The sequence below is a fragment of the Megalops cyprinoides genome, chromosome 15 (assembly GCF_013368585.1).
Source record: "Megalops cyprinoides isolate fMegCyp1 chromosome 15, fMegCyp1.pri, whole genome shotgun sequence".
In the NCBI taxonomy this organism is placed as follows: Eukaryota; Metazoa; Chordata; class Actinopteri; order Elopiformes; family Megalopidae; genus Megalops; species Megalops cyprinoides.
Window position 1 is genome coordinate 22,584,842 of NC_050597.1, and position 13,591 is coordinate 22,598,432.

Here is a 13,591-nt window from a genome sequence, read left to right on the forward strand (position 1 = left end):
CCAGTTGTCTTGCTAGTTTAGGTTCTTTGCTGATCCTTCCTTAATGAAATGTACTTTTTCCTACAGAAGTTCCCATTACACGTATGATTCTTGTACGTGGTTGATTATTAACAGCAGAGTTTCAAGCGAAGGGGTGAATGGAAAGCTATATTTCTCTTTACTCATTGAGAAATGTGCTTAGCAAAGTTCTTTAAACATGGAACAAAATTTCAAGCAATGAGGATTTTTATACAGTGCTTCACTAAATAAAATAAAAACAACTCAGACTACTTAATCCCACATCACCATGTCAATAGCTGTGCTCACTGTTGCAGCCACAATGCCATCGTGCAGTCAATCTCCGTTCCTTACTGAAAACACAGAGTAATCACTTGACTCACCTTAATTGCTTTTGAGCGTCTCTATGATCATTGGGCCTGTCGCCTTTTCTGTTTGATTTCATTTTCAACTCCTTATTTCTCCGCTGATTCTTAGATGCAGCTCTTAGTGCATTTCTTAGTGCAGCCTATGGAATGCCCAGTTTCTTGAACTTTTTTCTGAAAATACTTTTTGTGTTAGATGCTTCGATACGTAGCACAAGACACAAGATGCAGTATTTAGGTTCTAATTTGTTTTAATTAAAAACCACTGAACCGAACCGCACTGCATGTCGCACGTAAGCACAAATTGTTTCTTACAAAGTTCATAACACAGGCAGCAGTGTGGTGTAGTGGTAAGGAGCAGGGCTCATGACCCAAAGATTGCCGCTTTGATTCCCCTCTGGGGGACTGCTGTTGCACCCTTGGCAAGGCAGTTATCCCAGAATTTCCTCAATTAATAGCCAGCTATATGAAAGGATAACATGTAAGAATTTGTACCTGTATAAGTCAGTCTGGCTAAGAGCACCTGCCAAGCAACTAAATACAAATTTAGTAGCGTTAGTATAGGAACAATACAATCCAAGTGTTTTTGATCACTATATGAAGTTGACCATTATAATCAGTATTTCTTATGAGCAGAGTGCACTTTTTGTCTTCTTGTTGTAGGCAAACAAATGGAAGACAGTAGGTTTATTTCAGCCTGTCTTTCACTGAGAGATACTGTAACTTACATGTAAAGTGAAATAAGCGCCACAGCTTGAAACGCTCAAACAGATTTCTTTTCTCTACATCAATGAGCAAATGAAAAGCTTGGAGGTTCATGGGGAGACAGGCTCCAGTCAAACAGGCCCGAGACGCAGAGAGAGCTACGCTACACTAAACAAGCCCCTCTGACTCTGTGCACTGGTCCAAACCTTCCCCGCTACGCTGGACACAGTGCCTCTGTGCTCATATCTAAACCTTCCCTACCACCCTCCACATAACAGCACTGTGAGAATGTCTACATTGCCTACTAGTCCACACATACACCCTCTGTGCACATGTCTAAAGCTTCCCCCTGCACACAGTGGCACAAAGATACAGGAACACAATGCCAAGCTAGCCTCATGACTCAGAGCAACAAGAGACACAATGCCAAACAAGGTCTGGCACACTGAGAGACAGATGTAATGCCAAAAAAGCTTTATAACACAGACAGAAAAACGCAAAGCCACAAAAGCCCTTCAGGGTCCTAAAGTTGACTCTGTTAAGAGTCATCTATTCCATCAAACGTCGTTGTGCTTCAAGCTTAATTTCTGCTAACGAATTTAAGTAGGTGTAACATTTTTTTGTGTCTTCCACAAAATTTTTCTTCATTTTCAGTGAAAGCTGACCCGACATTGTTGTGTATAATGTAGAAATAACTGACACTTGTTTAAATTTGTTATTCAAAGTCTAAGACAAAGCACTGTGGTTAGACTGAGTTGAAGAGTATCAGTATCATAATACACTAGTAGCACACAAACTAAGAAGGAGGAATAGTTTATGGGTAATTTAATTAATCATGTAAACATGTATACTACATAACATGGTAACTGCCTCACAACCTGCAGATAATTTCTTATGTAAGTTAAGTTAGTCCACAAACTCTGAGGGACTCTAATTCAATAACATCACCAGAGTAATGGACACTATTAGGTCAACACCAGACAATTTTTGCATCTCCTGACGGGCTTTGGCACAGCAGATCAAAATTTCCCATGACCCTCTGCTGTGCCATTCACCAAATACGCCACATTCTTTTGCAGTCTTCATGTATCAGACAAACAGGGGACAGACACGCATAAGCAGGAACTCAAGTTAAGCAACACATTTCACACGTTGGTAAAACTTGATCAGGTCTTGGGAAACGTCTGCAGACGTGAACGTGAAAGTCTCGCAAGGAAAACCGCAGCGGTGAGCGTGAGGCCCCTGCGTCCAGCCGAGCAGAGCGCAGACGCCATGACGCAGTGGATGGCGCTGCGGTTAGCGCGTCTGCGCTCTTCCACGCCGACAGTGATCTGGCGGTTAGAGATGGTTTCTGTCTCCCACCCACACGACCCAGACCACTGCAGCAGAGGAGAGGTGGGGTGCAGAGGCTCCTTTACACAGAGTTCTGCAAACACACAGAGCAGAGCATGTATGCACACACACAAACACACACTTGTACACAAACATACATATATAAGCACATATAAACAGAGATGTACAAGTTCACACATACATACAGACATTTTCACAAAGACAAGAACATGTACATAGATAGACAGTCAAACAGACACATTTGTACCTGCACACAAATAGAATTGCATATGCAAAGATACGGGTGCACATGCACACACATACACAAGCACACATAAAAAGACAGTACGAGTGCATATACACATGCAGAAACTTGCTTAAAGACAAAGGCACATACACAGATAAACATTCAAGCACACACACACACACACACACACAGATATCTGTCTTTATATACACATATACATACACATATAAATACATATACATACACATATACACATACATAGCCACACACACATGCGCTACACAGCTTTGGTTCTGAAACTGAGGAGACTGTGAGGGCTAGAGTGGCTGAGGTCACATTAAACCCCACATGACCTGGGAAGGGCACATGGCTTTGAACTGCGCTGAGTACAGTGAACACTACCATACAGTGGAGATAAAATGAAGAGCTGTGCTCTCACAATGAAGCTCTTGTTCTCAGGCCTGGACCAGGTGCCACATGTTTCCTTCTTCATTTTGCGAACTTACTGAAAGCTTGAGGACCCAAGGAGTCTCTGTTAAGATGAGTCTGTGGGTCTGTCTTATGGACATCACTTGTGAGGTAGATTGAAGTGTGGCTTGAACATTTTACTTCATATTTTCTTTTTCTTCCTCAGTCAGGATGACATCATGGCTCCAGACATGCCAGGGAGAGGGCGTTTGGCTAGTTAGCTCCCCTGAGATAGCATCGCTGGGCAGATTGTTGAGGAGAAGGCATGCCTGAATGAAGGCACAGAAACAGAACAGCGCCTGCCACAGCACTTCTGTCATTGAGAAGCAGTCTGAAGCTTCTGTATGGCTCAGGGAGACCCTCCACTAATTGGTTTTTTTTGCTGAGGTCAGGCCATCACAACATCAATGAGAAAGGGGCAGAGAGCGAGCGAGAGAGGGAGAGAGAGGGAGAGAGAGTGGGGGGGAACACCTTCCTCAGAAAAAACGGGTGGAGCAGACATGACAATTCCTCCATAATCACATACTTCCGTTATGAATCAATGTCTTTTAAAACTGAAACCATGACACAGAGCCTCCACGCCTTAACCAGTTCCCCCCCCAGACTTACAGGCACCTGCTGCAACAATCAGACAGACCGTGCTGGCTTCAGAGAAACCGAGGCCTGTGAGGAGGGGGGGCTGCGAAGCCTGGGGGTAGAGTAGAAACAGGAGGGGAGAGAAGCTGCAGCAGTGGGGCTTCTCTCAGCACAGGCAGGGTGGGAGGCCTGGCCCTGTCCCACCCTCTCAACTCAGCACTCTCCCAGCTCCTCCCCTCCCTGCCCCCCTGCCGTACACCCAGCCTGCGATCCCTCCGAAGTTTACACAGCCGGGCGATCTCACGCTCTCTGTTTCCTACAGTCAACTGTTGTTTTTTTAATTGAAAGCAAATGCAAATGCACATAGTATAGCGTGCGCCGCCCGCTGAGAGATCTCTCACACTGAAAACACATTTTCTCACACACAGATTTAGAGAGCGAGCCGATATCGACTCTCTCCGTGATCAAAGTTGACTGCTTTGCAAATCTGATGCACAGCACACAGACACACACACACACACACACACACACACACACATACACACACGCACACACATCTCAGAGACCTCCTCATAAAGTTGCTGCCGGTTTAAGGATACGGCAGGCAGGATGTACCATCTGTAAGTGTTTGGGATTATCTTCTCTCACACTGAGCTTGATCTCACAGTCCAATCTGCCCATACCCAAACCACAGAGTGTAATTCCCAGGAAGGAAAGTTGGGAAATCCTCCCTGTGGAAAAAATGCACAGAGCCCTCTCAAGTGGGCGTGTCAGAGGGGCGTGTCACCAGGGAACATTCCTGAAAGGACTCCTCTCGGAGAACAGAGGGCTGGCGGGTGTGTGTGAATGTTTACATCTGAACTGTGCATCTGAGGCGCATGTTCACGTGCATGTACATGTATGTTCCTGCAAGTGTGTACGTGCATGTGTGTGTGTGTGTGTGTGTGTGTGTGTGTGTGTGTGTGTGTGTGTGTGTGTGTGTGTGTGTGTGTGCACGTGCATGCTTGTTTAGAATGCTTATACATGCCAGACCAATGTACAAGCCCAGACAAACCTTTCCTGAGTCACGCTAGTTCCCACGTACACGCCTTGCTTGTCTCTCACACAGAGACAGTGTTAGTGACCTACTGAGCATGCCCGGCTCAGCCCATTTCACAAGACCTATTCCCAGGACCAATCCAGCGTAGTGCTTATGTTACACACCTCACACACTTCAAAAGGCAGCAAGGGCATTTGAGCTGGTTTACTATAAAATTTTCATTAAACACATATATCAAATTAGAACTTAGAACCTGTCTGACATTTTCTGGGTAAGGAAACAGTACGTATTTGGAAAGTTAGTGCTGACTTCAACATTCAAAGCAGAGATCAAGCCTATGGCCCTTAGACTGTGAAAACGCTGGGTATGTCCAAGCAAACACCTTCCCTGGGGGGTGCGCTTTTGTTCAAAGGACCATCCAAATGTAGTCGCCTTTTAAAATGCATTACCTTGCTAAATGCTAAGACAGCAATGTCCCATCTGGAATCTGAACCCATCCTGTGGTGCTGGGTCCAGTTGCCTTGGCCACAACTCCACAGTGAACACTGCTGGCAGCTCAGTCCACAGTCAGCGGCGAGCGTACTTTGTTCAGTTTGCTTCAGGAAATATAATCAAGCCTTTGATTTTGATCTTCAGCTTGTCTTGTCTTGCCTGCGTGTTGCTTACTCATGGCTGACACTGTTGTTATATTTATCTGTTATCTGTTGTCTACACTACAGAAATGCAAATTACACATAGCCTTGCAGAGTTTTTTTCCACTTCAAGGAGTTATCAGACTTAATGATGGTTTTGGGGAGGAGGGGCTACTTTCTTTTTGGCGAGGTTCTTCTTCCAGGTGAGGGAGAGAGGGTGTCCTGTATGTAGCAGGCATTGTGACAGGACATAAACAAAGAGCACGTCCAGCGCGAAAACCTAGGCCGGCCCAAGGTACACCCGGGTTCATGAGAACTGCAATAATGTCACTGCCCAGGGAAGGGAAACGAACAAATCACAGTAACATATGGCAGTTATGATTTGTCACCGCATCCTTCCGCTGCGGACACCTCTTCTTAGGATGATTGAACAGTTACACCACTTGTTATTGTGTCCACAGCCTGTTCATGAAGCCTGTTTATTAAGCTTTTCCTGAAGTTTCTAGCTGAAGGAGTTTAAACCTGGGCCCTGTCCTCGCTTTGAACCTGCACCATGTCCTGAAGACTCCTCCAAATGGACCAAGCTATCAACCCCTGCTGCTTCAAGAAAAAACAGAAACCTTTTGCATTTTTCCGCAAAATGTGAATCCGAAGAAATATCCACTACAGGTCGGCAAAACTCTAAACCTTCCAAAGTCACGAGCCAAGTGAGCATATTCTCATCCCCTTGGTGGGTGAGAGAGAGGATAACTGGTGCAAACGGAGCTCGGGAACAGTGAACGGAAAGCGCAGATCAAAAGAAAACACACAGAAATCAACTGGAAAGAGGAAGATGACTAAAGGAAAACAGAACAAACGAGGAAAAAAAGAAAATGGGGCACGTGCACTGAGAGACAGTGCCAGGACGGCCACACCCACGGCTGCGCCCCTCTCCTCCCCGCCGCGCACACGCTTACTGGACGAGAGGCACGTGCGGACGAACGCTCGGTCCCTCTCGGGCTGCTTTCAAATGATAATGGGGCTCGGTCTTCAAACAGCTTTCTGATGGTAATGAGAGCCCGGCAGCGAGAGCCGGGGCCGTTCCCACTGACCGCACACAGCATTCACGGCTCCATAATGCACCTGATGGATGCGCATCAATTATTCAACCCCCTATGCCTCCGACAACAAAGAAAAAGGCTGCCTCCACAGCCCCCAAGTCTGGTGCATGTCTGATATCACCACACTGGGGTCACCGTCCCAGCACGCGAACCCTTTTGTTCGGGAGCGAAGGAAAATCATGATCAGCCAGGGTGATGATATTAAACCAACCTTCGTTCTATGAGCCAGCCTGATGAGTTTGGCAAGCTTTCTTAGAGGTTAACATATTCAGAAAATGACCCTATGTGTTGCATAATGAGTTTCCTGGCTGAGGTAATAACAACGGGTAATTAGAGCATTTATCTGTTGCAGAATGAGAAGTTTTAGAGAGACACCATTATGGTGTGGTGACAATGTTATAACTAGGGCTTAGTCTGCAGTTTTGTGGTTTCTAAGGGTTGTATCTTTTGTGATTATTAAAGATTACTACATTCAGCATTACAGAGTGAATCCAAAGTGAATAGAATCCAAATATATTTCCAAGAAATTTACAGTGACTACAAAATGTCTATTTTTGGTTTAACAATAAAAACAAATGCACTGTGTGTGACAAATGTCATTCAAATTTAACATTCTAACTTTGGCATGAACTATACAAACTGAATGAACACAAAACAAGACACAAAGTCTGTTGAGTTTGGCATTTTGTTCAACCTTGCTAGCCAAGTCTTGTGCACGCACAATTTGTATGGTTTCACATGTGTTGCGTAGCAATGCTAACTGGACTGGCAAAACACTAATTACTACTTACGACGTGGAGAACCGTCACAATAAAAACGCAACTACAAACAAGATCACAGTTGTCATACGCAGTCATTGTTAACAACAAGGTAAGGGGAAATCCAATTTATCCAGGATCTGTGTGAGGTAGAAGCTCCAGCTGAACATCTGTCTCCTCCACCTCTAGCACTACACTGCCTGACAGGAGCTGGGCTCCAACCATGGTGGGCGGGGCCACCCCAAGGCAGGCAGCCACATCATTGGGCAGCCCTGAACTTTGACCCCTTTGAGTTGAGTCAAGACGTGGTAGTGAAGAGGGTTTTTACACATACTGTCGACTACATCCATCTGCACAGTAGATGTTTGCACATGCAAACAAAAGTGAAACCAGAAGCTTTCCAAATGAATATGTGACTTGATGTGTATTTTGGAACTGAAATCTGTAGTGCATGTTTATCTAACCTGGATAGTTATTGATTACAGATACAAAACCCAAACAATTAAATGAAGCCAGGTTGTTTTAAGTCCAGGCCCTAGTTATAATTAATATGAAGTGAGAAAAATTCATAAGAGGGTTGTTTCTGAGTTGCAGTTGAACACGTGAATCTCTGTTCTAAGATAAGGCTGAGGAGGAGACAGGAAAAGGTTGGGGATTTTCATGTGTTGGGACAGACAAGGCAAGGCTCTTTCTGCACCCTGGTTCTCTAGGCTCAATGTGTGGGTACTGGGCTTTTCATACACAGGAGGGGTAAAGCCCCAGGACTCCACCATAACACAGCAGACTGTCTGAAACACCACCACATGGCTGAGCTCTCTGCTAAGCAACTCTGCCGCCACATTCTGCACACCACACTCAGGCCAGGCCCCATCCCCTGGCACAGGCACAGCCAGAACACACTCAGGGCCACACACTCTCATTCCGTCTGGTAGGCCCATGCACACTCACACATACACTCTCTCTCTCACACATGCACGCATGCACACACACAGACACACACAGACACACTCTCATTCTGTCTGGTAGGCCCATGCGCACACACACACATACACTCTCTCTCTCACACATGCACGCACGCACACACACACATACACTCTCTCTCTCACACACACACAGCCATGCTTCCACTCTGCTGACCTCAAGAAAACCCCAGTGTTTCACAGTCCAGGAGTGGAAAAAGGGTTTATCGTAATATCCTGGTTACAGCATGTGAAACATTTCTGAAGCTTGCACTGTGGCTGTAAGTTTGGCAAAACCAATGGAGACACATGCAGAGGAAACTTAGACCATGAAATGGCTGTCAGTTATGTCATTCTGTGGATGGGTCTATATGACTGATAGACGGGCACAGGGAACTGAGATTGGCTCTCGCCTTGTTTCCTGCCTGACACATTTTTCGAAGCTGGCTGTCAATATTCCGCCATGGAAATGTATCGACATGTGCTTGGTGAAATCCAATTACATTGTGAACTTTCACACCTTGTTTCTCTCAGATCCATCTCCCATCACCATATCTGCGTTTCAAAGGGAGGTGAGTGCCATCGAGATGCAGCTCGTGATTTGTGTAAACAAAGCCAATATTGCTTCGATGGAGCACCACACTTTCTGTCTGGCACAGTGTTACATTGAAACCCTTCCCTCTGGAGAATGGAAAAACCTACATCTGCCTGGCTCTTCACCAAGTTGGACTGCAGACATTTTCATTCCTCATCAGGTTTTCAGTATACACTGCATGGTACTGCTTCATGGTATTTCTTCTCAGCTCAGGTCTGAGGAAGCACTACGAATAGATTCCCCTGTAATGTATTCGATTTTGATTCAACACCATGGTACCTTAACCACTTCTCCCACATTTCTGTGTTAAATGAACCGGGTTCATATTACATTCTACTTGATACTGCGTCCCCGGGTATATGTTATCAGTTACAAATTACAACTGCAGAGTTCAGCCATGGTGCTAAGGCAATTTTGATAGGAAACGTTTTACTTTTTTATCAAAATTTCTTAAATCTGTGTCTTAAGTTGGTCTTGGACCTTTATTCTTCCTGAGTAATGTTATTTCCTGATATCAATAATAAGAAAATAATTCTGACCTCATTTTAGTACTGAAAATCTGTAATCTTTAAGTTGAAATAGACTAAAGGCTTAATACAGCATACATATAAATACCACTCCTGCCGGTCTGAGTCCATTCCATAGCTACATGTATTTCAAGAAATCATTTGTCTCATATCAAATCTAGACTAAATGAAATGTCAAGGTGGTTGAAAGCAGCAGAAACAATAGTAACATGCTGTAATATTTAACACTAAATCAAAGACGTTCTATAAAAACAAGATATAAGATTTTGTGTAAACTCTGTCCCTGCCATTAGTGAATATTCCATGACCACAATTCTTTAAAATGGAACTCCTTAGTGATAGAAACAGCAGCTGGAACTCCCTAGCTAAACCAGTCAGGAGTGCAGATTGTGTAGTCTCCTGTATCAAACAACCTTAGTTTATGACTTTACAGATACTCTACGAAAAAGCTTGGGGCCAAATGCCAATGGATTTTATAAGAATCCACCTTAAATCGAATATCAAAGTCCTTGGTATTGCACTGTGCTCTGCGTGCCTGTATGTTATCTGTTTTGTATACAAAAAACACACAGACATGAATGTAAAAAGGTTTTCTTATGAATTTATTAAATGTTTCAAACCCAGAATCAAGTGAGTAATATTGTTACAGGCTTTGCAACGGGTAATAAAGTCATAAAGAAATAATTTTTTGCACCTCATCAGCGTGACTTCTGTGTATCATACAGCCGTGCCAGTTGTGAATGTGCACAGTTAAAACCCAGTAAGATTCGTATTTCTTTTTGAATGCAGATTGCACTAGCACGGCCCCCTTGAGCATACCTTGAATTTGTTGTTTTTGTCATATAGTAACAGGAAGGTTGATGAAAAAATAGGCCTGAATGAAATCTAAACATCTGCACCTATAGGCTAAAGCTACATTTTCAAAAAACACAATCCACACATATTACATCATGTTTGCTTAGCAGAACTCTTATCTAGAGCAAGTTGCATCACTTATGATGTTTATACTGCTACAGTACTTTACCCAAGCACACAAAAGCAGTGTCCCAGGTGGGAATGGAACTAGCACCCTTCTGGCTATAAGCACTGCTCCTTACCACCATGCCACAAATATTTGAGCAAACATGGCTTGCGCATACTCACTGATCCGATCAGTACCGTTGTACTTGCTCAACAGAAATTGAGTATTTGCAGTTGTTTTCAACTCATTTGACCTTAAGTCAGCTATGACAGTAAAGGACGTAAGCACACTACGATGGGTGGATATCCAATAATTAACCAACAGATCACTAATTGATTATCTCGTTCTGCAACTGAACGCCTATTAATCGTCAAATCTCTTATTTAGAGAAAAGACACTGATTATTTCTCATCGATGAATGAATGAGTGTATATGGACCTTGCATAAAATAGAAAATACATTATTTATATTATTCTTTGTATTAGTAAAATTGTGCGGGCATGCACCGAGTGTCGTTATTGGGGGGGGGGGGGGGGGGGGGGGCTTTTCATAGAGCGCTTAGGGGAAAAACGCGGGGCGCACGTTCCTAGCAGTGTGTAGTTAGGATCTACTGGCAGCTGGTCGCTGAAACGGTCACCGTCTGACTCTGGTCACATGACAAATGCAGGTAGTGGCCGAACATCCACCTCAAGGGCAGCATCAGTATGAGGGGAGAACAGATGTCGGCCTAGGTGATAAGCAGAGCATCGACTGTCTGACCGCTATCATCACACATGATACTGAATGATACAGGTGGCCTAAAGTGTGAGATCAAAGAAACCATAACTACTCCAAAACGAAGGGAAGATATGATCATCACTATCATCCTAACCCTGATCGTTCATATAAAAGTGCTTCCCAGTCTTCCAATATGGAGCTCTATTGACAGAGACGTGAATACTATTAGTGTGATTTAACATATTTTCGAAAAGCCCATTCTTCGGTCATCACCTTGTGAGAACTCGTGGAAACTCACGAGGCATATGTGTAAGGCTGTCGGATACCACAGCATAAATATAATTTTACGACAAGTATCTCAATTAAATGAGAGAGAGGGACATACCCAGTCCTCGAAGTGTCTGCTGCCATTCTGCAGAAGGTCCTCAAACTGAATGATGCAGTTGGCCACGAAATCATCGTATCCAATCGGGGCGTCATGAAACACCGACAGTTCGATTTTCCTTCCGTCGTGCACCTCTGTGACAAACTCATCGTTCCAAGCAGGGCTGTTGGTTTTCTGCTTTGTGGAGGTCTGGCCCACGCGAGAGTCGTCCACGTTCAGAGCGATGTAGGTGTCCAACAGGAAGGTTTGGGTCTTGGGTCCAACCGCGTGCCTCAGAGACCAAGCAGTGGGCTTCAGGTCCAACGCTTCGCAAATCTTTATTTTCAATACCCCATTAAAAACCACCATGATGGTGATGTAATCGTCCGCCTATGTATGTAGAATTAAAATGTTGTTGATACAACAATCCTCAATCTCAACCAATCCAATGAGTAGTAAATCACGCTGAATATTCTAGTGTTAGTTTCCTCCACAGAAGACAAAAAAATTGAATGCAGGGGCTTTTTCCCTTCGCTCTTGCGACACCCAGTGAATATGTATGATTCCTCCCTTGCATATAACGGAAAAATAGCAGTCCCGTTTGACTCTGTCACACACATACAAATCGGATGCAAAACAGCCTTTCCAAAACGGTCCTGGGAGAGTAAATGGTCTTGCTTTTGTTTACTGTCCGTTTTGGTTTCGTGATGAAAACACACATTTGGTAATTAGGCTCACGATTCCTCTCCTCTCAAAAGAAGAACTGTTTGTGTAAGTGTAGAGGGTAAACACGCAACAGAAAATATTACCATGCAGCAAAAACACCACCCAGTCCTCTTCCACCGCCCGTTAAAGGAAAATAAACCAAAGCTGTACTCCTTAACACCGCTCGGCTTCTAAAGTACTCTTCTTCCTCGGGTCGCAAGAAGAGGGAGCGATTCCAGCCTGCCCACCGTTCATTTGGGACACTTCTCTTTTACACGGACGGAGACTTGCATAAAAATATGGATTGTTGTAGGTCTGGGCTGTGGTTTTCGTTCCTGCAGCTTCCAAGCTGCCCTCTCGCTGTTGCTCCTCTCGGTTTCCTGCAGCCTACCTCTTTTTTTCCTCCCTCTCCGTGTAACGCTAGCGCAGGAAATGCGCAAAATACGTCAGTTTCTCTGAGCCGCGCCGCGTCTCTTCTGTACCAGATGGGGGAGCGCGGAGCAAGCGAACAGGGCAGTGCTAGCGAGCGAGGCTGTGAGGACAGAGGCGCATCCCCAAGAGCTTCCTGATAGATCCGGGATGTGGTGTAGCGAAGTACACATATTATCCGCTTTCATCTCTCAGACAGGGGGGAGCGGTGACGCTCTCTGCTGTGCGCTGTAGTGCAAGTAAATAGACTGTGTCTCATGGTGCTATTACTTTCCAAATCTATCATGGGACACATTTCCTTTAATTTCGTCTGTGGCGCATCTTTTAGCCTATCAAGTATTCTGTGAGATGAGAAAACTGTTTCGTCGATGTTTTCGTATCTATTGCTACTAGCCTGCTACTATTATGAAGATGACCATGGTGATGAAGACACGTTTTGGTTAAAACTGCAGCCCCGATTCTATTTTCCTTGGTTTCTCTGTTAGTTCTCCTGTATATTGATTATTGACTGTCTTCGTACCCAAACATGTCAACTCCAATTGTTTTGTTTTCCCATAACGCCTTTTAAACAACCTTAACTAGTACAACTGACGCGTTGCAGTGATAAAGAAATTGTGTTTTGGGATGGATAGCAGATGAAACAACATGTCTGATACATTAAAAACAATACATTGCCGGAAATAGAAATAATCAGCCCACGAGGTATTTTCTCTGTTGTATCCCTCGGAAGTAACAGACAAAACACTGTTTAGCTCCGGGCAGGGGTCCGTACTGAAATGAAGGTAGGCACAAGTGAAGCGCAATACAGTGTGTCAACATACGAGAATTCCACTGTCCACCGGAGTTGCTAGAACAGGTTTTGAGATGAAGCGGTGAAAAGTATTTGGCTTCATACTCCGCTGCAGTCAGTCTAATCTGGAGAATAACTCGTCACAAAGTACTGGAGACCAAATGTTACTAAGTTGCCTGCATTATACAAAAATTGTAAATAGTTATATAAGACTGCTGCAGTGCATGGTATACTCAGGCGGAGCACGCAGGCTACAACAAACCTTTCGATTTCCACTCAACAATTAGCATCATTTACCTTAGAGTGAAGCTCCACACAGCCCTCT

General features: G+C 44.4%; 1 protein-coding gene across 1 annotated transcript in view; it reads right to left on the reverse strand.

The window, feature by feature from the left end:
- Window positions 1-12,480, reverse strand: part of LOC118789805 (protein kinase C epsilon type) — a 105,888-nt gene extending 93,408 nt beyond the window's left edge. The window contains exon 1 of the mRNA XM_036546449.1: window positions 11,364-12,480. Within this exon, the coding sequence (XP_036402342.1) occupies window positions 11,364-11,711 (348 nt within the window). The 5' untranslated portion in view covers window positions 11,712-12,480. The remainder of the gene's footprint in view (window positions 1-11,363) is intronic.
- Window positions 12,481-13,591: the final 1,111 nt, after the last annotated feature.